The 26833-nt window shown below is 54.5% G+C and overlaps 1 protein-coding gene across 5 annotated transcripts in view; it reads left to right on the forward strand.

Annotated features, from left to right (window-relative positions):
• The first annotated feature begins 2336 nt into the window (after positions 1 to 2336).
• The window catches only part of TRABD2B (TraB domain containing 2B), a 207730-nt gene continuing 183233 nt past the window's right edge, over positions 2337 to 26833 (forward strand). For 3 of the 5 annotated variants that reach the window (XR_011994812.1, XR_011994810.1, XR_011994811.1), the window contains exons 1-2: positions 2338 to 2531; positions 4559 to 5119. Coding sequence is in view for 2 of the 5 variants with exons in the window: in XM_072724059.1 (XP_072580160.1) it covers positions 2430 to 2531; positions 4559 to 5119 (663 nt within the window). In the remaining 3 variants the exon portion in view is untranslated. Of the gene's footprint in view, positions 2532 to 4558; positions 5120 to 26833 lie in introns of all 5 variants that reach the window. The other 2 variants (XM_072724059.1, XM_072724060.1) reach the window with 2 other exon arrangements.

Raw genomic sequence — 26833 nt, forward strand, 5'->3', positions numbered from 1 at the left:
CCTGACCAGGTCCTTCCTTATCTTCTGTCTGCCTGTGTCTCCTAATTCCCCTTGAAGACCATCACTCTCCCTCTCCGTGCAGTGGACTCCTCCTCCCACCTCCCAGCTGGTTCACCCCAACCTTAGGAAGCACAGTGGTGGCTCCGTAGGGAGCTGTGGAGCACCGAGGAGCCCGGCTCTTTAGCAGGCTTCTCTGGTCACAGTGAGTTCTCAGGCTCTGTGGGTGGGAAGCATGGAGCCGCACGGGTCTCTCACAACACCCGGGTGCTCTGGCCTGCTCCACATCTGTCGCCAGATGTATGCTTGGCTGAGACTGAGGTTGCTCTGGATACCTTCTTGGTTGAACCCTCCGAGATTGTCAACATCAGTTATTTTTGACCTACGAAAATGGCAATCTTGTGTGGTCCAACCTGCAAGTCTCTGGCGTTCCCCTCCTTTCCTTCCGTGTTTTGCCCAAAGGCCCAGATTCCACGCTCCGGAAGCCTTTCTGCCCCTCCAGGCCGGCCCAGCCCAGTCTTCCTTGCCCAACCTTCTCCATTGTCCAGCTGTCTAATCTGGTGCCTGAAGACAGGAGAGCTCCAGAGTGGTGGGGAGGCACTGGGCCGGGAGTCAGGCCACCTCTGCACCGCTTGCCTGTCTCCTCTCTGAGCTCTCTGCCCCCAACTCACTACCTACAGTCATGTCTCTTAAGGGAGCACTTTGGCTCCCGCCAGACTCCCTGTCACGTAGGACATGTGAAGTACCGACTCTCTGCTGTGGCCAGAGGACACACAATGTCAGCTCCTGCCACCGGCCTTTTGTCCCAGGCCTGTCCACTTGCATGCAGTCCCCCGCGGGCACCTATGTCCTCTCCTCTGCACCTTAGCACCTGCTCTTCCTTCACCCTGCCGGCTTTGTGCAGCTCCTCCACTCAGCTGCCCGGGACTGGGCATTCAAGACCGCTCCCAGGAGTCTTCCCTGAGCCTCTGAGCCCCTGAGGTTAGCAGATGTTCCTCTCTGTGACCACTGCACGGTGCTTCTTGGCACTCACTCATTGTCGGGTTTTAATTGTCCCTGTCTTTCCCTCTAGGCTTTGGGCTCCTGACGATTCTCCCTAACTCGTACTGCAGTCTCTGCTGCCAGCATGGGGGGCATCAGTGAACTTTCATCAACCGGAACTAGGGGAGGGTGCCTGGGACTCCGCTTCCCCACTTTCTGCAAATGGCCCAGAAGCCTGGGCCCTGTTCTTTGGTTTCCTCTAAGCTTCATTTGACTCTCGGGAACAGGAGGTTGCTTTAAAGGGCTCTTTCAATTCCTAGGGTGTAAGGATTTGGGGTATGACTCTTCCCTGTTCCCAGGCCGTTGGCAGGCGCCCCGGGCGGGTCGGAGGAAGTCCAGTGGGGAAGACTGTTGAAACGCAAGAGGCCAAGGAATGGTGAGGAAGATGCCCGTTGCTGGCCGAGCACCTACTAAGCGCGAGCCAGGGTCAGCCGGGGCGGTGAGACGCACGGCGGTAGCGACCCTTGCGCGGCCTCCCCGGCGCGCCTGCCGCTCCCGCCTCGGCCGCAGCTCCGCAGCTCCGCAGCTCCGCAGCTCCCCAGGCCCGGCGCACCCCTGCACCCCCGCAGCCCCGCACCCCTGCACCGGGCTCTGGGCCTCGGCCCGGGCGCCCCCTGGTGGCCGCGCGCGGGAGCTGCGGGCGGCGGGGCGCGGGCCGGGGAAGGGGGAGCGCGGGGGAGGCGGAGGCGCGGGCAGGGGCGGAGAGGAAAAAGTTGCGCTGGGAAGTTCGGAGAGCGGGGAAGTGGCCGCTGCGGGCCGCGCCGCCCTCCGCGCGGGGCGGCGGGCGGGGGGCCACGGGAGCGGGCGGGCGCCTGCCATGCCCCGCAGACCCCGCCTCGCCGCGCCCCGACGCCCCGCGGCCCGGCCCGGCCCCCCGCCCCCCGCCCCCCGCGCCGGGTCCTCCCCTCCCCCGCCCCGGCGGCCCCAGCCCCCCGCCCGGCCCGGCTCCGCGCCGCGCTCCCGCCCTCCTCCCTCCCTCCCTGCCGGCCGCCGAGCAGCATGGCGGAGCCCGGGCAGCGGCCGCGCGGCCGCCCGCCGCCCCTCTGAGCCCGGCCCCGGGGCAGCCGGGCGCGCCCGCCCCGCCGCCCGCCCGCCCCGCCGCGCCCGCCGCCCGCCCCGCCGCCGCCGCCGCCGCCGCCGCACTTGTCCCGCCGCGCGCCCCCCGCCGCGCCGCGCCCCCGGGACCCCCGGGACCCCCGGGACCCCGCGCCCCGCCCGCCCCGCCCGCCCCGCCCGCCCCGGGACCCCGCGCCCCCGGGAGCTCGGCGCGGCTGCGGGGCGTCGGCGCGCGCTCGGAGCCCGGGGCCCCCCGCCCCGCCCACACGGCCGCCGGCGCCCCGCCGCTGCAGCCCCGCGCCCGCGAGGAGCCTCCGCGCCCCGTCCCCGGCAGGATGCTCGCCGCGCTGGCGGGGCCGCTGCTCGCCGCCCTCCTCGCCGCCGCCCGCGCCCGCCCGCAGCCCCCGGACGCAGGACAGTGCCGGCCGCCCGGATCGGTGAGCGCGCCCGCCCGGCCCGCGGGGACGGGGACCGGAACGGGGACGAGGACCGGGACGGGGACGGGGACCGGAACGGGGACGGGGACGAGGACCGGGACGGGGACGGGGACCGGGACGGGGACGAGGACCGGGACGGGGACGGGGACCGGGACGGGGACGAGGACCGGGACGGGGACGGGGACGAGGACCGGGACGGGGACGGGGACGAGGACCGGGACGGGGACGGGGACCGGAACGGGGACGAGGACCGGGACGGGGACGAGGACCGGGACGGGGACGGGGACCGGAACGGGGACGGGGACCGGGACGGGGACCGGGACGGGGACGGGGACCGGGACGAGGACCGGGACGGAGACGGGCCCCCGGGACGCGTCCTCCCCGCGCCCCGCCTCCGCCCTCCGCCCGCCCGCCCGCCGCGCACCCCGACCCCGGCTCCGGTCCGCCCTCCAGCAGCCCCGGCCCCCGCGCTGCCCTCTCCCCTGCCCGCGCTCCCACCTAAGGCACACTTTCTCCTCCTCCCTCTCCAGCCCAGGCCCCCGCACCCAATCCCCCAACTGCCCCCATTTCACCAAAAGGGGTTAGATTCCAGAGGAGAGGAAAGGGAAGCGCCGGGGCACGCTGGCCTAATATCTCCTTCGGGGTTGAATAATTACTGGTTCTCTTAATTTTCCTCCAACTGCGGAATTCCTTGCCTTCTCCCGGTCTCCCTCCCTCAAAGTGTCAATGAATGCATTGAAAATGACACTGAGTTGGAGGCCAGGGAGCCGGAGAAGGTTGTGTAGGGTGCTCACCCGCTGCCCGGCAAGCCGAGAGTTAGTGGACCTTGGGCAAGGTGCACCTCCGCGTCCTCCTCCTCCTCGTCCTCGTCCTCCGTGCGGGAACAGGGAGGCAAGGGCCAGCTGGGAGCTCAGACTTAGTCTCTCTCCAAGAAGCTGGGACTCACGAGTTTGGGCTGTTAGTAAGATAAGGTACCGTCCCCACCCACCCGGCCACACACTTTTCACTTGCGCCCGATTCCGAATCCGGCAGAGAAATGTTATGAGTTGACCTCGGGCTTGCAGGTGGTCAGTGCACAGTGCAGGGGCTTTTCTGGTTGGAAAAGGAGTTTGCCTGAGAGAAAGGATAGCCTCTTTCTCACGCCCCGTAAGCCCTGGTCCTATGCTAGATCTGGAGAAAGGCCCCCTGTGTCCAGGACCCCTCCGAACACCCCTCATCAGAGCTTCGGTCACAGAAGGTGACAGAGTTGGGGTTGGAGGCCAGGTGGAGCGTTTCAGGGGAGAAGGCCGAAGCCCCAGAGTATGTAGGGTTCCTGGGACCAATTCTGGGGAATCTTCGCCTCCCAGAGCAGGGCCTCGAGGTTCGCCTGCCGCTTTTAAAGCGCTTTCTCATCTGTGCTGGGGCAGGGTAGCCGACACCCAGACCTGCCCTCCAAACGGGAACACCGCATCCCCCGATGAATGGGAAGTAGCTGTTTAAATAGGTGTGCTATTTTTAATAGGTGTTCTGCTTTCAAAGTGCTCTTGGCATGTATCTTCTAATGGTTGGATTTAAAAGTTATATGACTTCCTCCCTTCTTGCCAGAGCAGGACTCTCAGTCCCCCTCTCCCCACCCTCCACATGAAACACCACCGGTGAAGGTTTGGCTTGGCCGAGCCTGAATGTTCTCAGGTGCTGAGGTCCTTGGCCCTCGCGGGGGAAAGCTAATCCTGACTCCTTCGTTGCCTGCTTCCTCTGTGCCTGGCACTGCTCTTAGGGCTCGCTTGTATGCATTGTGTCTTTTCAGCCTCCCCTCAGGTGGCTGCTCTCACTCCCATTTCACAGGCAGGAAAACTGAGTGTGTGGGAAGTGGAACAGTGCGCCGAGACAGAATTTGAATCTGGATCTCTCGGCTTCCAGAGTCCTTGCTCTTCCCCTGCCCCACGTGGGCCCCTGCCTCCCACCCGGTCCCCAGCTGTCTCTCTGGCTGCTAACCCGGTTTCCCCCGCCGCCTTCAGCCTCACCGCCTGCCTTCTCTCCCACTACAGCAGAGGGAGCTGAACTCCTTCCTGTGGACTATTCGGCGCGACCCCCCGGCCTACCTGTTTGGCACCATCCACGTCCCCTACACCCGCGTCTGGGACTTTATCCCCGACAACTCCAAGGCGGCCTTCCAGGCCAGCGCTCGCGTCTACTTTGAGCTGGACCTGACCGACCCGTACACCATCTCGGCGCTGGCCAGCTGCCAGCTGCTGCCGCACGGGGAAAACCTGCAGGACGTCCTGCCGCGGGACCTCTACTGGCGCCTGAAGCGCCACCTGGACTACGTGAAGCTGATGATGCCCTCGTGGATGACGCCAGCGCAGCGGGGCAAGGGGCTCTACGCCGACTACCTGTTCAATGCCATCGCGGGCAACTGGGAGCGCAAGAGGCCCGTGTGGGTGATGCTCATGGTGAACTCCCTCACGGAGACTGATGTGCGCTCCCGGGGGGTGCCCGTGCTGGATCTCTACCTGGCCCAGCAGGCCGAGAAGATGAGGAAGAGCACCGGGGCCGTGGAGCGCGTGGAGGAGCAGTGCCACCCACTGAACGGGCTCAACTTCTCCCAGGTAGGCCCTCGGCGTCCCGGGGCCCGGGCAGCCCCTGTGTCCTCTCTTCTGATTGCCTTCCTCTGTCCGTGGCCGGAGCCCTGGCCTTCTCCCAGTGGGAGAGGCTCTTTCGGGCAAGGAGGCAGCTCTTGGGCTGCTTTAGCGGTGGGCGGAGGGCAAGCTGGTATGCGCTAGAACCTGGGGGTTAGAGTTGGGGTGATGGCTTCTGTCTCAGCGGTGCTACCTGTCGGGGATATCCAATCCCCACTTGCCGTGCTTGCCTGAGCAGAAAGAATTTTCCTGGGAGCATCAGAGTGAGGAGAACAAGAGTGAGTTGCAAGTTCGCGTCCAACCATGCCGAGGCCCTGGGGTCTCAAGGGCAGGAGGCTGTCCGGAAGCTGCTATGTGGGTCACACCTGGGCAGCAGCGTGTACGTACGGGGGATGCGTACAGGGAGGGCAGGGCAGGGCCAGTGGACCTGGCGTCCTGTGGCTCTGACTTGCTGCATAAGGTTAAGCAACTGCTGAATGGCCCGGGGCCTGGCGTGGCTCTAGGCGACCCTCCGACTGCCTCCCTAGGCCTAGAGAAAGTCAACAAGGATAGTTTTGAGGTTAATAATTTCAGAGAAATGTGTTCACTTAAAGGTTGACAGTTCTGATTTCCGAGCCTCAAGAATGGGGCCAGGGAAAAGGGAAGAGCTTCGGAGGTTGAAAGTCTCTGGCTGCCAGAGACCTGATCCAGCAAAATGTCATTAAAAGCCCTATCTCCATGGGCAGAGGTCACTTGCAACTCACTGGCCCCAAACTCAACTCTGAGACCCTGGGAACAATGAGTTCACATCTGTGCCTCGAGAACAGGCTGTCAATCCCGTGATGGGGGGGCTCCGCGTCAGGGCTGGTGGCTCCTGCAAGGAGGTCTCAAAACAGGGCTTGGGCCGATGCCCTGGGTGAGGTGCGGCCCCCGAGGCGGGCTTCTCCGTTCAGGAGACAGCCTCATAAGTTGGCCAGGCTAGAAGCTCTACCACCGGGACCAGACTTGCTTGCTGCTCCCGGGATGTTGCAGCTCTTCCCCAGGGAAACAGCGGCAGAAACCGATCCCCCTTTGGAGATCTTCTGGCCTTTGTGTTTCCAGGGGAAATGCAATATTGTCCCCGGGGAGGTAAGAAGCCAGATTGATTTGCCGGCCAAATGAAAGGCGAGTTTGTTGGTTCTCCTGCTGGCTCTCCCATAATTGTGGAGTCCTTACCCAGAGGGCCCCGGTGGCAGGAATATTGGGGCAGTTAGTCACGCCCCGCAGGGTTCTGACTACGCCTGACTCCTTCTCCACGGGGGAAAATCCTGTGCATTCTCTGGCCCGGGCGCTGAAGCCTCTGAACATACCGGCTTTCCCCTTCTGAAGTGACTTTTCCCTTGCCAGCCTCGGGAGCTGATATTATCTGTGTCGGGCTCCCCAGCGCTCACCGCCCATCTCATTTTGGAGGCAGGTTTGTGGGAGGCCTCTCTGCTCAGAGACCTCACGTCTGGCCTGGATATCTTCTTTAGGTCGGGGAGGTGGGGCATCCAACATCACTGTCCACACCCTCTTTGTACCAACCACAGAGGAATCCGAGGAGAGCTGGAGGGAGCACAGAAACCCTCTGGTTAAAGAGCCCCTGGCTTTAATCTGTCTCTCTTAAAACAACAAAACTATCTTTCCTCGGTGTCTGGAAGCACTGCTGTTCAACCAAATGACGGCTTCGGTAGGTTGAAAACATTTGCTGGAAAGTGTGTGAAGTTATGTTTTAGGAAAAGTTCCTGAGAGCCATTTATCGGCCAGCAAGGAGCCCGCTGACAGTCTCCAAAGCCCACGTTTGAAGATCAAACGGACTCAAATCTCTGGTTTCAAAAACGCGCCCACCCCATCACCAGCCTGGGCCCGCTTTTAAAATTGTTCTTGGGTCTAGCTCCTCAAGAGGGCTGCAGGAAGCAAGTCCGGAACAAAAGAAAACAGGACTCCTCTCGGTTCCCTAATCTGCACACCCTTCACCACCTGCCAGAGTGTCCGACCCCACCAATTTGTCCTGTTATCATTTTGGAGCGAGGTGCTGAAATCTCTCCTCCATCCCCGTGGGCAGCTGTGGGCTAACTGGGAAGGGAAGGATCCCGGAGCTTGGGCGGATGGGGGTGTTAAGGGTCCTCAACCCCAAAGTCAGAAATGAGCAGCCTTCTCAGGAAAATTGTATGTGCGCGTGCACAGTCTGATAGGAACATCTGTGATGCATTATTGTACCGAAATATCTGTTAAGTGCATCAGATTTTTATTTTTTCTTTCCTCTCAGCATTACTGTTATTGCAAAATATTTGGTGCAGGGAAACAATGAGAGAGGAAGGCGGGAAAAAGAAACCTTAAAAGTTTTAGAAAGCCGTTTTTGTGAGGAGCTGGAATTTTAGTTTTAATTTTAGTATTTCTCAAATTTTTATATTTTCTTCTAGGCAGAAATACCACATCTTTCCTTGCTAAGTGGAGAGAAAGAAAGTGTATATTTTAGGATTCCACGGGTAGCGAGGAGCCACTGAAAAAGTCTCTGGTCTCTGATTTCAGCATAAACTCAGAGTGCTGGAGCCAACATCAACGTGGGTTTGCAGTGTGACCTTGGGCAAGTCAGTTCTCCTCTCTTGGCTTGGTTTTTCCTGCCTGTGAGCTGAGATGCCAGGATTAGGTCATTATTTCAAGCCCCTTCCAGTTCCAACATTCCACGGGACAGTTATAATCAATTCCACCTGCCGGGCACCCTGCACTCAGGAGGCATGCTTTTCCATTTGGTCGGATGCTCTCGCAGGTGAGCACTCAGAAAGGCTGGGTGACTCGCCCAAGGTCACGTGGCTAATGAGGACCAGAGCCAGTCCACCTGGCCTTAAGCGAGGCCTTCATGCTTCCTGCCACCCCATGCTGACTTCGTTTTTTCATGTCCTTCTGCGATTCTTGCTTCGGTCCTTTCTGCTGTTTCTTTCTCTCCGTTAGAGCCAGAGGGCTTAGATTTTTAGTTCTTGGAGAGTTTATACTTGTGGAGCAAGTATGTTGTCTCTGGGGCTGGAGCGAGAATGGCAGAGGCCTTGATGTATGAGACAGCTCACACAGTGGCTGAGAGATAGCTGACTTGCTTCTAGGTTTCAGTCCCTGCTCTGGCTCTAAAGCCAATGACTCATGCAGAACTTCATGTTGCTATCTATAAAATGGGGCAGCGGTGACCAGCCTTTCACGATTGAGCTGGTTTTGTAAGGCTCTGAGCAGACACTACTTGTGGGAGGTGATAGGACGTGTAAAATGCTACCTCGACGTAGGTCCTGGGCGTGGAAAACCGTTTGGGCCAGCTCCAGGACAGGGAAAGAGGAGGGCCGCAGGGGAAGCCTCATGTGTGCCCTGTTCGCACCTTCTCCACCAGCCATGGCCCCTGCTCATCCTTTGTAGAACAAAGCAAAGCTGGAGTGGGGTGGCAGCGGCCCCTGCCCTCAGGGACCTGGGGATGCCTGGGCCTTGAGTCCAGATCTTGTGACAATCTTGGGATCTGCAGATTTCAATCGGCTGTGCTGGCTGCCTCCCGTCCGAGACTGGCACTGGCTGCCACTAACAAGCAGGGCTGATGGAGCAGGGCTGATGGAGCAGGGCTGCGCAGGAGCTGTCCATCTCCCTCTAGGGGGCCTCAGTCCCCCCCACCCCACAGTGGAGGCCCTGGATGAGAATATGGCTGAGTCCCATACTTCTCCCTGGCCTGAGATAGCAAGGGCCCTGCCATGCTGTACTTTGCTGTGGTTTAAACAGACACGGCGACATTACCCACCCCATGTGTGTAAAGCCGGAGCACTGGGGCACAGCTGCCAATGGCGTCCAAAATGTGTGTAACATGCTTCAGCGCCCTCACTAGGGAGTTAGAAACCACAAAACCATCATTGATTGAGCTCTGTCTCCACACGGGCATTGCATTAAACCTGGTAGAAGTACATCCTCTGTGATCCTCACAGAGATGTGTCAAGTCTCTTTCACAGACAATAAGTAAGAACGTTGCCATGTGGCTGTGCTTGCACAGCCGGGCCAGTGGACTCAGGATTGCAGCTCAGGTGTGTCTGATGCTAAAGCCCAGGCTTTTCAGGCTTCTGAAAGCCTGAAAATAAACTTCTGAGTTTATTTTTGTTTTTCATAGTCATATGGCATTATCTGGTGATGTGCGTGTGTGTTGGAGTTGGGGGAGATCATTTTTTTTTTTGCTAAAAAATGAAATATAATAAAATACGGTAGAGATCATTGAGAAGTGCCGGGATGGATTTTCTCTTTGACTTACAAATTGGATCTGAAGTTGATTCTAAAACAGGAGTTCCCAAAGACATTCTGGGCATGAGTTGTTTCCTTGGAAGGAGTCCCGAGCTTTCCAAGGCACCATTGTGAAGATGTGTCCTTAACACTGCCAGTTGAATAAGGAAGGGTCTCCTTTTAGTCAGAGTGCCTGTATTTATATCCTGAGGGGCTAGCACATGTTATTAGGTGCTTGATCAATATTTGGGGAATGAATGAATGAATGAATGAATGGCTGAATGGTCAGAAACCATGATATGCCCACTCCTTCCCTTCCGCCATCCAGCACTGTGGAATGAATGAATGAATGAATGAATGAATGGAGCCACCGTGAAGAGTATCCTCCTTGAACTTTAATAGCTCCATGCATTCCTACAGGGACACAAAATGTTGGATCAGGGGTGCCTGGGTGGCTCAGTCAGTTAAGCATCTGCATTTGACTGAGGTCATGATTCTGGGATCCTGGGATCGAGTCCCATGTTGGACTCCCAGCTTGGTGGAGAGTCTGCTTCTCCCTCTCCGTGCCGCTCGCCCTACTTGTGCGCGCTGTCTCTCTCTCTCTCTCTCACTCAGTCAAATAAATGAATAAAATCTTTAAAACAATGTTGAAATCATCAAGTGGAGAGTTCCCATACAAAGCAGGCTCTAGTCCTGACCTCATTCCTACCTTGCCTGTGACTGTGGGCTAGTCCGTTCCCTCTCTGGGCCTTGGTGGCTCCCTCTGTCCCTTGACTGTAGGCAGGATGATTTCCAGGATTCGGCCCAGTTCTGACCGCTCTGGTGTTCGTCTATGGGCCCCATATCCTGAAGGCCTGGGGCCGCCCGGGTTTTCTTGAGCCTGGGCGGGGCTGACAGTCTAATCTTCGGCAGGCCGCTGCTGATACCTAATTATCTGGAAGCCTGTTGGTTCCGGTGGGTGATCCTGCTGCCTCCCACTGCCAGTCTGCGGAGCGGGGAGCCCAGCCTGCTGTGGCACAGCCCCTGGACACCTGCCCAGCCTCGGAGCCTCTCCTTCACTGGGGCTCCCCTCCCTCCCTCACTTCCTCACGCCTTCAGGTTCAGGCCAGAGCACCTCTCTGTGCTGGGCCAGTGCAATGCTGGGGGCACACCCGGGAATGGCCTAGTATTTAGCTGTGGAGGGTTCACTGCCCAGCCAGGGAGAGTGAGTATTCTTAGCCCCATGTTACAGCCCTAGCAACTGAGGCATGTGCATTGGTGTCTCCAGTGCCCTGGTTCATCCACACCTCACAGGGAGACTCACAGGGGCCATGCTGAGCCCTCTTCTCCCCAGAAGTCACCCAGAGAGCGCGAGCCTCTCAGTCCGTGTTGGATCAAGCCGGCCCAGGTGGAGAGTAACCCAGATCCTAGACTGAGAAACACGGTGCTTCGGGCCTTGTCTCCAGCTTGCGCTGCTGCAGCCTGCCACACCTACTGTGGCTCCCACTGGAGCCCTGTGGTTGGGAGCTGTTCAGTAAATGTCTGTCGCATGGTATGGAAGTCCCTCTGGGGACCCCCTAGCGTTGACCCCTAGGCGTGTGTAGTCTCAGATTCTTTGTGCGCAGGGAGAGAGCTGTTTGCAAAGAGCCCCCGCTGGCTCGGCAGGCCTGTCCGCTCTCTCTGACCTGGGTAACTCCGACTGTAACCGCTGAATATATTTTCCTAACGTTCAGGGGGAGGAAAACAAGCCCAGAAGCAGACACAGGATGGTTTAGGTACCACCATCAAAGGAGAGTCAGGCCGTAAAGCCAGAGGTGACCAAGATGTCATGAAATATTCTAGTCTCAGAATCAGAAGCTCACAGCGTGAAGCCTTCCACACTTAGACACACTCTCTGAATCATACGCCAGGACTCTGAGGCTCAGGGAATCTAAGAATGGTGAAATCTTAGAACATTCGGCTCAGAGGCATTTTTTGACTCGAAGAATCTTCACATCATGAAATCCTAGCCTCTGAGCTTTGAAGAATTTTCAGCTCATAGACACAGACTTCTAAAATCTTCGAGCTGGAAGGGACCAGTCTTCCAGAATTCCAAGAAGCCCCATCGGCAAACACATTGATCTTCCCACAACCCGCCAGCCCGATCCCAGGCCAAAGGGAGAAGAAAGCCTGCGCGGGGAAGCACTTTGTGACGGAGATAAAAATGGGAGTGTGCCTTTGTTAATAGTTCCCATTTGGACCTCTCTCGGAGCCAGGAAGAGGTCGCCTGGTAATGCAGCTTTCCGAGGGAGGAAACCGAAGAATGCGAGGAGAGCCACGGCCTGCCAGCCGGTCTGCCGACGCTCTTCCCCCCTCGAGTTTGCTTCTAAGTAGTATCCACTTCACTCTCTTTTATCCCCCATCACTGGCTCTCTGTCCGCCTACTTAATCCACAGGCAGCTGGTGGCCCGGCTTTCAGTCCTGCTCAGCGGCTGCCAAGCCGTCTCGCCGAGCAGCTCCTCCAGGATCACAGGCTTTTAAATCTGCGCAGTATATCCGCTGGAACACAAAACTGTTGCCCCAAGCTTGGAAACGCTGTTGCTTTGCTGAGCCCCCTCCCTCTCCAGGAATTTCCTCCCTTTCTCTTCTAATTCCGAATCCTGTGAGATTTCCAAGGCTCTGCTCAAAGCAGTGCCTCCTCCAGGAAGTCTTCCCAGAATGCTCCTCAATCTAAATCGGCCTGGGAAGAGTCAGTCCAGAGCTTTCCCTGATAACCCAGCCTCGTATGTTCTTTTCCTCTATGGATTTTTTAATGACATTTTATGATATTCTCTCAATATTTATGTATTTTACTTCATGCTGTAAATATTACTGAAACAGTCTTTTCTTTTCTAATAGAGCCCGATTAAAAATCCAGCTCCACATAAGGCTCACAATTGACTGTAAAACCAGACAGAATGTGCTCCAGTTCTGAAGTTGGGGCTTTGTGGGGTGTTCTGTGACTGGGGTGTGGGCAGCTCTGGAGGCTGACAAGAGGCCGTTCTTGGCCTCTCTATTCACAGAAAGCCCTCAGACCTCCTACCTGAGTTCAGTCCTGCTGCTGGCCCATTTGGTCAGGATTTTGTGACATCCGTGGGCCCTATTGGATTTCTCTGTCTCCATCCTGGAACACTTTGTTTTCTCTTCCTCATCTGGTACTTGCAAACAAAGGCCTCTTTTTCCCTCCCCTTTACTACCCAGAGCACACATGAGCCTCTCCAGGCTCACCACCCTCCCACTTTATTTTCATTTTAAAATGTTTAATTTTACCCCTTACTAGCTCCTCTGGCTCTGGGCCCCCGTAATGCGGACTTCTTCTAGTCCTTGCTCCCCCCACCCCACACCCAATCCCTGGGCATGCCTCCACGCGTGTGCTGCTGCTGTTCCCTCTACCCGAGAACCCTTCCCAGTTTGTATTGTTCGGCCGTCTCTGACTCCTCAGGAGTGGTGCGGATTCCTGAGGGCAGTCATTTTAAAAGCCTGGACTCTTCAGATGCCCCTTCATAGCCAGACTTTTATTCGTGGTCACCAGATCGTACCTCGAGGGCGGATACCATCTCATCCTAACTCAGCAGTTTGAGTTGAGGTACAATGATGTGATTGGCTTTCAGCATTGTGGGTCTTTTTCATTTACTTATTTATGTATTTTCTAAATTGAGGTATAATTAACATTCAGGTATACAGCATACTGATTCAGTATTTGTATATATTGCAAAATAGTTTCGTGTCTTAAAAGGATCAGTGGGTGTCTTAGTCTGCTGACTGCCGGAATTACAAAATACCGTAGACTGAGCCGCTCAAACAACAGAAATTTACTTCCCAGCAGTTCTGGAAGCTGGAAGTCTGAGATCCGGTTAGGAGAGGTGGAGAGAGCAAGAGAGAGGGAGAGAGATAGAGAGAGAGAGAGATGAGTTGAAAGTGGGAGAGAGCTAGCATTCTGATGGAGGGTGCTAAGCCCTCAGGCTAAGCCCTCACGAGGAGGACCTCACCTTCACAACCTCTTCTAAACCTAATTATCTCATGAATACTCTTTCTCCAAATGCTATCATTGTGAGGGTTAGGGCTTCAACATATGAATCAGGGTGAGGGAGACACTTTTGGTCTGTAACAGTGGGTGAGTTGCACCTGGGGCCCCCCCTGAATGCCTGAGTGCCCTTGAAAAGAGCCTGCAGGTCATCAGCCCAGGCTTGTGCAAGCCAGAGCCCTGGGCCACAGCCTGGGACTAGTGGCACCTGCTGCTGGAGTCTATTCCTCCCCTGACTAGGCAAGGTGGGGGAACCTGGCAGCTTTCAGATCAGTACCTGACCACCTCCTCCCTCCCCTGCAGGCAGGGCAAACACTCCCCTGCCCTGAGTGCTGAGATCTTGTCACCTTTTATTTGTGGGGTTCACTCTTTTCTTCCCATTGGGTCGGGAAGGGCAGTGTGAAGTGTTTTTTTTTTTTGTTTGTTTGTTTGTTTGTTTTTTTTTTAGTGTGAAGTGTTAAAACCTACTTCTCATTTGCTGCTAAATTGTGAGCCTCTGTTTTTGGTATAAAGCTTCCTCCCTGCCTCCCTCACTCCGAGGAACATTCTGCTCTGATTCTACCTTTAGAAATCAGAATTAGTCTTTATTTACACAGCAGTGGCACAGACTGGGCTTGGGAACCCCCACCACTGCAAGCCTCCAGGCACTGGCCGGGGACAGCCCAGGGCTCCTTCAGCGTCCAGGATCATGTACTTCTTGGGAGTGTTGGTAACCTCGGCCTCGTTGCAGGACCTTTCTGTGCCTCAGTCTCCTCATCAGTCGACTCCATCCAAGTGCTGTGAGGATTTACTGATGAGTGTGAAGCACTGTAGTGCAGTGCCAGACACAAAACTCCACACTCGGTAAACACTAGCTCATTCTTATTATTGGATTTTTAAATTAGCATGAGAAATGTTTTGTAGCTCCCACTTTGTGCCAGACGTTGGGATCTGTGCTGGAGATGGAAATGGAAGCAAGGACGATGATGCCATTCCGGGCGGGCAGCTGCTTCCCGAGCGGGGAGGAGGCTTGGGGGGAGCAGGGTGAGGGAGGTCTGGGGAGGTCGTGCCGGGTAAGGCGCCGGGTGGGGGCGCAGCAGACGCACCCTTCTCAGCCCTGAGGACCTGGGAAGGCTTCCCGAGGGCGAGGGCGAGGGCGGTCTCTCCCTCCGGAGTGCAGCTCTGAACGAGCCGGTGTGCCGGCCAGGCTGCAGGGTGTGCGCCCGGGGGCCGGCGGTGCCCCCCGGGAGCGGGGCGGAGCGGAGCCGGAGCGGGAACCGGAGCGGGAGCCGTCGGGGTGGGGGCGAGGTTCGGGCGCTGACCCCTACACCTGCCCGGCCGCCTGGGGGTCGGCCCCCATGGTACGCCGGGGCGGACCCCTCCCCCCCCCACAGGCCAGCCCTGCCCAGAAGCGCAGGGCAAAGATAAAAGGAGAGGCCTTTTTTATTCCTCTTCCACTGCTGCTGTTGCTTCTGCTTAAAGGACTTACCTGCTTCCTCCCTATTAAGGTTATTGGAAGTTTCCGGGCCAGTGTCATCTCCTGGGGCCTTAATGCACCTTCTATGCCGATCGTAATTCAAGTCTCAGTCCCATCTTAAAGCCCGTGTTGAAAAGGAAGATGCGGGCAGAGAAAGCCTTTTGGAAATCTCTCTGGCTCAGCCCTCAGCCTTGGGTCGCAGGGTTTCCAGGTCATGAACTGCTCAGCCTTGGGTTTGAGAGGAGACAAACCCATAATTCGAACCATTTGCTTGCACTTTGCAGTTCCCAGTCTTTGACCTGCTTTACCTCTCTTCCTCCCCTCCTCCACGAGGACGCCTCTGAGGGCCTGGAGCATCCTTTGGATTATGAGACATTTTTGAGCACCAGACCTGCTTGCTTTTGCGGCTGAGATGTGTGTCTTGAAGAGCTGTGGCTTGCTCTTGGGAAGGGTAAACTGAGACATTTATGACCTCAGTGGTAATAATACTTGGTCCTTGTGCTTGCCCTTGACTGGGATGTTCAATTGACCCAGAGTCACATAACCCCCATGCCTAGGCCTGCTGGTACGCTAGCAGGTGATTTTATATGACTCTGCTTCTGTCCGTGTAGTTTTGTGGGGAGGGTGGTGAGAAAGGAATGTTAAGATTCTTGATGGAGATCTTGCGTGTTGAAGCGGATCAGAGCCATGGAGATGGGAGTGGAAAAAAGCCATACGGGGAAGAAGGAGGATTGTTAAACAGAAGTGCCAGGATGGGAAAATGCCGAGTGGGAAACAGAGACAGTTGAAAAAAATTATTAAATTTCCTTACTACTCACAGCCCACTGACGAGTCCTTGAAACAGGCAGAGTGACCTTCCTCTACGGACTCAGCTGCCTCCATGTGGACACCTTGCTGAGGGCAAAAGGCACACTTAGCCCCCATCCTGTAAGCCTGTTTTAACATATGAAAATTCCTTTAAAATTGTCCTTAATTTCTAAACACCACCTCCCAAGATATGTGTTGGCGATCATCGCCCAAGGCTATGACCCACCAATATACATCCGAAGGGTCTCATGACTAAGGTTTTATTAGATGGTAATAAATGACCTTTTCCTAACAATAACTAGCCCCCTCAAGGTCCTGGAAACCTTGTTTCCAAAATTCCTTAGAGACTTAAGCCATCCTTAACCCCCTCCCAACTTGTAGGTGTATAATCCCCACCCCTCGCGACCCCATTGAGGCTCTTTCTGCCCATGGGTCCTGTCCGTGTGCTTTAATAAAATCACCTTTTTTGCACCCAAGACGTCTCAAGAATTCTTTCTTGGCCATCGGCTTCAGACCCTAACGTTCTTTCCTACATCACGGAGGGCATGCAAAGAACAGTGTTTCTACCCCTCCCTCCGTTAACTGCATTCTTCCCTTTCCTATCCGGCTCCCGAGACAGCCGTTGTTATTCAGTGCCCGTTATGTGCTGGGCCTCTGGTGTATCACAGAAAATTCCTAAAACGGTCCTGAAAGGCAGGTATTATTTTCATCATTTTGAGGAAATTGAGTCTAAGTGCTTTGTGCAAAATGGTGGAACCAGGATCTGTTCTTAGATCTTCCGATACATTAAGGGAGAGACTGGACTGGAGTTGGAATTCCTGCTCTACCGCTTTGGCTGCAGAACTGGGGTATGTTTTCACACCTGAAAAAAGGGGTTCACATAGTATTCCACCCCCCCCCCCCCCCGCGTGTGTTGTGAAGAGTAAATGAGGTAATGCATATAAACCACCTCGCTGCGTGCCTGGCACGGAAGTACGAGGTGATGAATGTTAACTGTGCTGGTTGAAGTCGTGGTCATTTTCATTGTTGTGATTGGCTCAATTTCACACTGTCTTGAGGGGAGACCCAGCCTGTGGAGAAGATGGCCCTTGGTCCCTTAGGCTCTCATGCACTGAGCCACTGAGCGTCATCCAGAACAGGGATGGGTGTGCTTGGCTGACCTGATTGGAAGCGTGTGGCCCGACCACCCAGAGTGTGATCATTTTCTGCTGACCATCTGTGGTGTGTCATGTCTGACTGTATCCCTTCTGGTTTGGCTTCCCTGTGACCCCCCCCCCCCCCCCCCCCCCACTGCTTCCCGGAGTGAGGACACATCAAAAGGAGGGATCGAGAAGTTTAGGCTGGAGACCCAGGCTCGGGGCCCAGCTCTGTCTTGGGTTTGATCATGACCTGGGGAGATCCGCTATCTCAGTGTCCTTTCCCTCAGCGGTTGAATGTTAATAGCAGCAAGTCAGAGTTGTGGGGAGAATCAAGGGATAAAGCCTGGGAAGGACTATCTTAACCTCTAAGAGCTCTGTGCCCTCTGTGGTCCTCGGTGTACAGGTGTTTTACCTCCTCTCTTTCTCCCAAAGAGAACTACAGGTTTCTCCTGCGATCCAACGGGGGAGAGTTCCTGCCGTGTAAGCAAGGAAGCCACTATCATTAATTTACATGGAAACATTTGTGAGCCCTCCTAGAAGCAGAGAATAACCTCTCAAACCTTTTCTGATACCTAAGGACCCACCTTGCTAATGGATGCCCAACATAAACCGAGATAAAGCAGTTAGATGCTCACAGGCACAGTCCGAAGCTATGGTGGCTTAGTGCTGAGATGCTGAGTGTGGGTGCAGGGAAGGAACACGATGGGGCCGCTCTGGCTGCTGCTTTGAGTGCTCACCGCCTCTCATGCTATTTTCTTGCCCCTTTTTATAAAGAAATCCTCTCCAGATTTTTTTTTTTGGGGGGGGGGTTGTGGAAACAGGTACTAATGTCGGTCTTCTGTAAAAGAAAGGTGGTATAAAATGAATTTTCAAATAGCAAAGGGATGCCCTACCCTGTAAATGCTTAGCGAATTGATTTTGTTATTATGAAGCTGTTCATCCATTCATCCATGCCTTCATTTGTTTGTTGGGCAAGTACTACTGGGAACTGCGCTGTGAGTCCCCGTTCAATATGTGACAGGAGCTGGACTGAATCAGCTCCTACCTGTGTATCCTTGTTAAGCACTGACTGTGAGCCTCCACCTGCATGGCAGCTGGGCCTTGTGGGGGCTCCGCTACTCTGGAAGCATCTGCAGATGCTACCAGGGTGGAGGGACTGCAGCCTTGCTGTCCAGGAACTGTCTTTGCTGGTAAAGATGTTCCATTTGTAGACAGTAGGTGACCCCATCCTTATCGGTACCTGGCTCAGCTTTAGTATAATGCCGCCTGAGCTCGGTAGTGAAGGACTAGTGGTATCCCTGGGTTCAGGAGGAACAGCACGTCTGGGGCTGGCGCTGGTGGTGATGTTGATCCCACCGGAGGGACTACCCTTACTCACATGCAGAGCATGTTTGCAGGGGGCATGGAAGACTAGGGAATTGGCTGGAGGCTCATGGGCCACATCATGGTGGCTTCACAAACCAGTTAAGAAGCTTGGGCTTAATCCAGAGTGTGTTGGGGGGGCAGTGACCCCCACTCCCAACTTTGCAATTCATTCATTCATCAGACAGGAGCCAGGCCTGCCTGGAAATTCTCAGGCCCCTTGGCTGGAGGAAGGAGCTGCCATATGAGGGTCTTTGCTCTCATCAGATCCAGGATGTTCTCACTGCTGAGCCAGAGGAAGACTCTCAGCTTCTGGAATAGGAAGGAACTTGGGAGTGTTTTCTCTTAGAACTAGATCCTAAAAGTACCTGGCAGCTGAATGAGACCATCTGTAGTTATATATTACAGGGTCTTTTGTGGGGGAGCCTGAGACCGTGACCAGCATTTCTAAGACAATATGTCCCTGCATTCCATGTGACCCTTTTGATGGCTGACTTTCGGGATTCCACGTGTTCAAAATAGGGATGGAGTGAGGCAGGTGGTTCCTGAATGCTCCCCAAGCAGAAGTAGGGTGTCAGGCGGATCTGCAGTCTACAAATGGTCCTTAAATAGTGAGAGCACTGGGTTAGGAGTCCAGCAGCATGACCCGGGCAGCTCCCTCCCCTCACAGACAGCTGTTAGCGGGTGTGAGCGCTTGGTAGACCATAAACCGCACCCCTGCTGCTGCAAAGCCACTTTCTAAACTAGCTCTGACCTCACTGGGAAAGGGCATTTTTAATTTTATTGTCTTTTATATGTTTATATGTCTGTCTCCCCCATAGACTGAAGTTCTTTGAGGGCAGGAGCCTCATCTAATGAATCTGGCTTTGCCTAGGGCCCTGCAAATGTGCACTCAGGGATGCTGTGTGTAGCTGTAAAATTACCAGCTACATCTACACATCATCGCCTGAGTATCCGGGTGGAAAACAGAAAGTCCCTAACCGCACCCCACATTGTTCCCAGATTTCCAAATGTTTGGTTCCAAGAGGCTAAGCATCTAGGCAGTGGCCTGCATTTCCCACTGCGGCGCCCCAGTGTTCAGCACTCAGTGGTTGGGCCTCTGGCCCTCGTTAGGGCCACCTCTGGCCGGGCTGTGGTTTCCCACTGGTCCTTCATTCCCACAGCGGCCCTCGGGGCTCCCACTGGGCCACCCCGTGGGTGAGAACCACTTCTCCCCGGGTTGGAGGGATCTTCCCACCCCCCCCCCCTTCCTCACACTTCCGTGCTTTTTCCAGGGCACAGAACAGAGCTTCTGTTTGCTGGTCATTCCGTGATCCTCACACAATATAAATGAAAGCTACTAACACCAATAAATTCAAACCATGTGTAGGCACCGGGGAGAGTGGGGATGTCAGAGGCCTGCCGTGTGAGGTGCCGTCAGCTCTGACGGCACCCGAGCTGATTTGTATATGGGAAAAGTAAATATCCAGAGTGGTAAACAGCCTTGGGTCTCTCATCATCGCTGCAATTTGAAGGCATTTAATAGGAACACACACTCTCTGCCTCTTATAAACAAAGTGAGAGTCTCTGTGTGTGCTGACCTAAATTCTGCATTTTTATCTTTGGGAAAGCGAGCCAGTCATTCTGGTTGGGAGACCACAGGCGGTCTGGGCCGTTGGGTTGAGTTCTTCTTTCTGGTTTTGGCAGGTGGTCTAGCACTTTTGCTTTGCAAAGGGCCACCTTTTCATCTCTCTTTGGCCTTAGAGTAGATGGGATGGGGGGCCATTCTCACTCCTGCACCCATGAGGGCCATGAGCCCAGAGGTAGACATCGACTTGCCCAAGGCCACACAGAGGATCCAAGCTGAGCCAGGACACCCGCCTTCTCCCCTCCTCCAGAACCCTCTAGCCCTCCAGTCCTCTTTCCGTGAGTGATACTTCTATTCTCCCTAACTTAGCGTCCCAGAGACCTCTTCATCAACCCTTCCCTCATTTCCTCTGTTTTCCAGGGTCTGCTGGAGGCTGGCCTTCTGCTGGGCCCTTGCTTCCTCAGCTTTTCTATTCAGGCCATTCATGTGTTCAGGAGAGAGCCCAGGGACGGAACCAGACAGTCATGGGTTTGGGGTTCTGGTCTCTGCCTGTCACCTGCGTGGCTTCCCATACGTACCTTCTCTGAGCACCTCAGTTTTCATGTATGTACAATGGGGATGGGAATACCTGCCCTCTTAGGACGGCCGTGAGGATTGAATGGAGCTCTCATATGTGAGGATGCCCAGCCTTCTCAGTGACCGGTGATTCGCTTCATCCCACTTTCCTTCAACTCGGGACACTTCCAAGTGTCCTCCTCATTGTGCATTAAAAATGAATCCATCCTTAAAATTGCGTGAAACTACCTACGACAGGCACCCCTACACAAGGAGTGTATGTCATACGGGTGAAGTCTGAGTCAGGTCGGTGGATTATCTCAATGCCACTTTCCTGATTTTGATATCGTACTATGGTCATGTAAGCTGTTGGGGGAAACTGGGTGAAGGCTATTAGCTCGTACAGCTGCATGTCAATCTATAATTATGTCAAGATATAAATAAGTTTAATTAAAAAAATTAATTAACCTTTCCACACACTCCTTCTCTCACTCATTCGTCCATGCCCGCTGCCTGCCAGGTACCGCTCCAGGTACTAGGTGTGGGTCAGTGAACACAGAAGGAAAGAATTCCTGCCCCCACCTCCCTCAGGCCTTTGCTCAAATGAGGTCTCCCCATAACCACCCTATTCAAAATTTCAAATCACTCCCTCGAACTCCCCATCCTTCTTCCCTGCCTTTTAAATCCTGCGATGGCACCTGTCACCAATTGGCATTCGGTGTATTTTACTTACTTAGTTATTTTTTGCTCTTCACCCAATCCCTGGAATATCAACCCCTTGCGAATCGAAATCTCTTGTCTGTATTACCTGTATCCTTAGCACCTGGAACACACGTGGCAGGTGGCAGGCAGTCAGCTAATGTTTATTGACTGAGGGTGACAGACAAGAAGCAGGGTCAGGGGGTCAGGGTGGGGTGAGTGCTGAGGGAAGGCAAAGCAGGGCTAAGGGTGGGCGAGATGATGGAGGAAGTGTCACCGTTTCTGTCTAGCGTGGACCTTCTGCAGACCTCGCAGGCCTCCCCGCCGTGTGAGGGGGAGGGTCCTGATGTCTCAGACTGTAACCCATCATTAAGGCTCTCTTCCTTTTAGTCACTCTCCAGATGTTTCTTTGAGCCCTAAGCGCCGGACCCTCTAGAGCAGGTAGAGAAGGACCCTGCCCCGGGAGGCTTGTGGTAGGTGGGAGAGACAGACAGAAAGTCAAACTGCCTGTGAAAAGGAGGACGGAAGGCAAGTGCGAGAGCTAGGGGAGGACTTCCACTCGGGGGGAGGGCTTACTGTAGCCCAGGCCCTTCAGGAAGGAGGAGGTGTTGATTCCCGGCCTTAAGAGTCTGGGAGGATTTCAAAGTTTGTTCTGGTCCAGCTGGGCTCAGCTTGCCGAGTCCTCTTCCTTGTCTCTCCTGGGGGAGGCCGCAGCCCTCATCAGACTGCTCCCTGCAGGTGGACCTGGACACCCTGGCTCTGCTTGTGTCCTGATCTCTGCCCAGAGCACCCTCTCTCCTTCCTTCTGTCTCTCTAAATCCTATTTCTTCTTCCAAATCTAGCCTGGCCCTTCCTGCAGGAAGGCTTCCTTGATTGCCCCAGCTCCCACGCTTGGTCCTCTCTGGACATCTGTGCCATTTGTAGTCCGTACCATACCATTTGACGCCCGGGGAGAGAGTTTTGTGTTGGGCCAGCTTCACTGGGTGGCACTTTGAACCCCCATCTAGGAGAGGAGCTCGCCGCTGAGCCCAAGTAGTGCTTGCGGCTGGATTGACTTAAGAGCAGTGGGAAAATGTGATTCATCCTCAGAGAGGGCAGGATTTGTTATTTTTTTCATTGACCCCAACTTTCCTCATTTTGAACCACTGGAAGTTCAGTTAGGGGAGGGCTGCCGTCTGCCGTCACAGCCTTTCAGGGTGTGCGGTTGGCAAAGCAACGCTGCACACACGGTAGCCCCGGACCGTGAAACAGACTGCAGGAAATCCTCTTTTCTGACGTTACTACTGGCGTCTGTGTCAGTGAATTCTTACAAAAAGACAGGAAATACTTTCCATGCAAGTATCTTAGTTACAGTCACCTGACATGTGCTTGTTAAATAAAATTTTTAAATTTTAGAGCAGTTTTTGATTTGCAGAATTGTTGAGAAGATGGTACCTAGGTGGCCCTGTTATGGAGATCTGACGTTAATATGGTACCTTCCTCATGATGAGTGCACCAGTACCATGCGCTATTGTGAACCAAAGTCCAGACTTCGTTCTCTTTTCCTCCGTGTTCCCCTAATGTCCGTTTTCTGTTCCAGGATCCCACCCAGGATACCGTATGGTTTATTGTCTGTCATCCTGCCTTTCACTTCTCTGGGCTATGACAGCTTCTCAGACTTCCCTTGTTTTCAGTGACCTTGACACTGGGTATTAATCAGACGTGTCCCTCCGTTGGGACTTGTTTTGGTGTTTTTCTTATTACTGGATGATATGCATTCAAGGGAGGAGGACTGGAGATGAATAAGGGCCCTTTTCGTCCTATCATATCAAGAGCACATACCATCAACGTGGCTTATCATTGTTGACATTGATCTTGACCACCCAGCGGAGGCAATGTTTGTCTGGTTTCTCCACCGTGAAGTTACTCTTTCCGCCCATCCTTCCGCACTGTACACACTGGAAAGCAGTCACTATGGGCATCCTGTGCCTAAGGAGTGGGGAGTTTTGCTCTCCTTCAACTGATGCATTTTGAATGGTTGCTAAGTCTTGAGCGCTGTTAGAGATGCTAAAAACATAACAGTGAATGAAACAGAAAAGATTTTTGTCCTACATGGAACTTTTATTTGAGTGAGGATTTAATAAGGAATAAATAAGTAAATAATTTCAGAGTGTGATAGGAGTATAAAGGGAAAAAAGGCAATAAGTTAGGGAGAGACCAGGGTGCAGGGGCAGAGGGAGGAAGCAAGAGAGAAATAGCTGCCCTGTTTTCTTGGGCTTTGGGAAGAAGGTGCCTTTCTCGCTGAATCTTGGGGGATGAGGAGGAGCAGCCATGAACGCCTGGGGAAAGCCCATTCTGGGCAGAGGGGACAGCAGATGCCAAGGCCCTGGGGCTTCATCGAAGGAACAGATGGAATGTGGTGACCAGAGCCCTGTGTGCACAGGCCTGTCAGGAGGTGGAGGAGAGAGGAGGTGGGGTGAGATCTTGCTAGACTTTCCGATTCCAGGAAGATATTTGGATTTTCTTCCAACACTTGAAGCCACTGGTTTTGAAGCCGGGGCGAACCTCTTTGCTTTCGTACATAGAAGACAGCTTTGGCCACAGTGTGCAGAAGGGGCTCTCCTGGGGGCAAGAGCCGAGGAAGTTGGGGGGCCATGTGGGTGGAGCCGAGGCATAGCAGTGGCCTGGACCTGCCTGGAGCAGGTGACGGCGGGCAGGGCTCATGTTTGGAGGTGGAATTGACTGCGTCTGATGAGCCGCTGGGGGAGAGATCTGCACAACTGGTGCATGCTTGCACCTTTGGGTTCGTGGTAGTGCTGGAAACTGCAGGTGGGGGAGGCTGGGGAAGGAGCGAGTGTAGATGGTAGAAGTACAGACACTGCAGGTTCGCCAGAGAAGCCCCACTGGGATGCTGTTCCTGGGGACCAGTGCTGGCTGCACCCTGGGCTGCATCGCGGACCTGCAAGGACCGAAGAGTGTTCTGTTACTGCCGACGTTGCCTTTCTCTGCAGCAGTTCACACTGGTGAAGCACGAGATGCAGATGGCAGGTGTCTGGGTGTGGAAAGTGTACTGGTTCCTGAGGGGCCTGGCTGCCTGCTGCTGCCTGCTGGGCATGGGCCTGGCACGGTGTGCGGGGCCCTCGCGCCTCTCCCAGCGCCCGGCCCAGGGCAGCCCATCTTTTCTTGTCCCAGCTGCCCCTGGGTAAGCAGGTACTGGTTGGAGTTGAAGGACGTCCGCAGTGAAGCAGTCAGGAAGTATTTGTTCAACACCAGCCATGGTGTGACGCTGTCTTAGGCGTGGGCCGTGGTCCCCATGTGGGTGAGCAGGGAAGACATTAACGTAGTAAGGTGACAGAATGAGGGTGAAAAGTACACAACACGCACAGCTGGCCGCCGGAGAGAGCGCACGTGTCCCCAGGACACCCGGAGGCATCAGGGAGGGCTCCCTGGAAGAGATGGAAGGAGAGCTGAGGGCACCTCTAGGCTGTGCAATCAAGGCTTCTGTTAGGGAATTGGAGGGAGAAAGGGTTGTAAAGGTCAAATTATGGCCCATGTACCAGGAGCTGAGGGCAGAACAGGTGCTCGAAGACTGTTGGATGAGGGAGTGTGTGGAAGGTAGGTCACGGTGCTGCCTGGAGGCCTCCGGCCTGGGCTCAGGAGCTGTCCCCGGGGGGCCGTGGGGAGCCAATGCTGGCTGTAACCAGTGTCGAAGAAAAGTGGAAGGAATCAGACCCTGAAGACAGACTTTTGAATTTCTAGCCAGTATTTAATTTATTATAATAATAATGATACTGCTCATAATAACAATAATTTTTATAACTACTTAATTAGCGTTATTTTTGCCAGGAAGGCACGGTTGGTTCCATGCTTGGCCCCGTCTGTGTGTGATTAGAGGTTATTGACGGAGACGACGAGGGGCTTTTTTATCTTGAGGTTTCGTTGTTTGCTTTCCTCTGGGCCTCTGCTGAGTCTGTCACACTGCTGGCTCTTTCATCTGTGTGTGTTCCCCGAGACACCACAAGGCGCACGCTCTGACGAGGTGGATATGCCAAGTCCTCGCTGTAACACTTAATCACTTGGGGAGGTCTCACTCTGGGGCAGGGGTGGGGGGTGGGAATGGAAAGAAAAGTCCAGATTGCTTTCATTAACTGCATTTTTCTTTCTGGGGTGGGGTGGGGGCTTTGGTGGAAACCTCGGTCCTGGAGGCTGTCTCCAGGAAATCGTGAGAGAGAGACCGAGGGGGTTGCAGTGTCTTGGGCACCAGTAGGCGCTGACCACCTGTGCTGGGCCTGGTGCTGGGCTGAATGCTGTAGGAATGCACGAATGCCACCTGTCTTCCCGCTAGGAGGTAGTGGCTATGAGGGCAGGGGGTTGGGGCCAGGTAAGCCTACCTGGCCCAAGGTGAACCTCAATAAATTCTCGTTGATTGGATGAGCCTTGAACCACATGGTAATTAGCTGTTTTAAGGATTCAGACTGGTGAGCGATTCCATCTTACAGGATTCACTACCTGGGGCATCATGGACAAAATGGTGCTCCAAATAGGGCTTGCTCCAAGGCCACCTGCCTCCCACTGTTGCTTCTCCCTACCTTGTGGATGAGAGAGCTGGCATGCAGGGGGTGAAGAGCTTCATGCATACCACCAGGAGAGCAGGGATGTAACTGAGTTATTCACCGGCCTGGCCCAGGGTCTGCATGGTATTCCTACACGTATGTGTTCTCAGTGCACACGTACTGAATGGGTGAAGTGTTGCGTGGGAACCGTACTGGAGGTCCTCAGAAATTAGGGTATGTAGCCATGATACAAACCCAGGCCTTCCATTTCCAAAGCCTGATCTCTTTTACCATCTGCCCAGCTGCATTAGGCAGAAATGGGGTGTTAAATTAGATTACTACTAAAAAAATCACTCTCCAGGCTCCAGTGATGCAGGGTTTGGCCATGTGACTTGCTCTGGCTTCGTGTTGGGGAAAATATTTACTGGCTCCTGGACTTTGGGTTCTATCATGTAGACTTGCCCTGGCCAGGCAGATGTTAGTAGACATGAAGTGAGCACCCTCTCATGCCTCTACCACCACGAGAAGAGAAGGCCCCACGTGGTTGCTGCCCCTCTGGGTCCCAGAAGGAACACAACAGGTCTGAGCTCAACCCACGACCAAGATCCAAGACCAGGTGGATGCACAGCGTGAGCCTAGCCACACTCAATCCCCATCAGCTCCTAGGTGACCCACAGTGAGAAGAAGTGACTGTTGCTTTGAACTGCAAAGTTTTGGGTGTTTTGTTACACAGCAGTAGCCGGCTGGTACACTTGAGAAGGGCCTCTCTGGCAAGGGCTGGCCCATAGGTAATGGAGGGAGGGAAGGAGGGATGAGTGGGGGACCAGGGATGAGGCTAGACGTGGAGGTGTCATCTCAGTCTTGGAAGGTCTTCAATGTCAGTGTAAGGAGCTTAATCATTTTTCAGGAGGCAGTGGGAGGCGCTAAAAGTTGTTGAGTATGGAGGGATATGACCCAAATCAACTAAAGACGGATAATTTGAAAAGAAGTGCACAAGGGTTAAAATGACGAGAAAAGGAAACCAAGGTCAAAGGGCATGTTGGAAAGCTGCTGTTCTTTGCTGCCTGCTGTATCCCAGAGCCTGGACTGTGCCCCTCCCATAGTAGGTACTTAATAAATATCTGTTGAGTGAACAGATGTGTAACGAATTTGCCCAGGGCTTTGATCATGAGAACTTAAGATGGGGGAAGCCTCTGATAATTCAACCATTGGCCCATTCATTTGTTCACCAGTGTTTGTTGAGGTCTTCAAGAGGACAGTTGAACCTGGGTCAAGGCTGGACCGAGTCTGAGAAGAGGCCTGCAGGATCCTTC

This window comes from Vulpes vulpes, chromosome 10 (genome assembly GCF_048418805.1).
Source record: "Vulpes vulpes isolate BD-2025 chromosome 10, VulVul3, whole genome shotgun sequence".
Classification (NCBI taxonomy): domain Eukaryota; kingdom Metazoa; phylum Chordata; class Mammalia; order Carnivora; family Canidae; genus Vulpes; species Vulpes vulpes.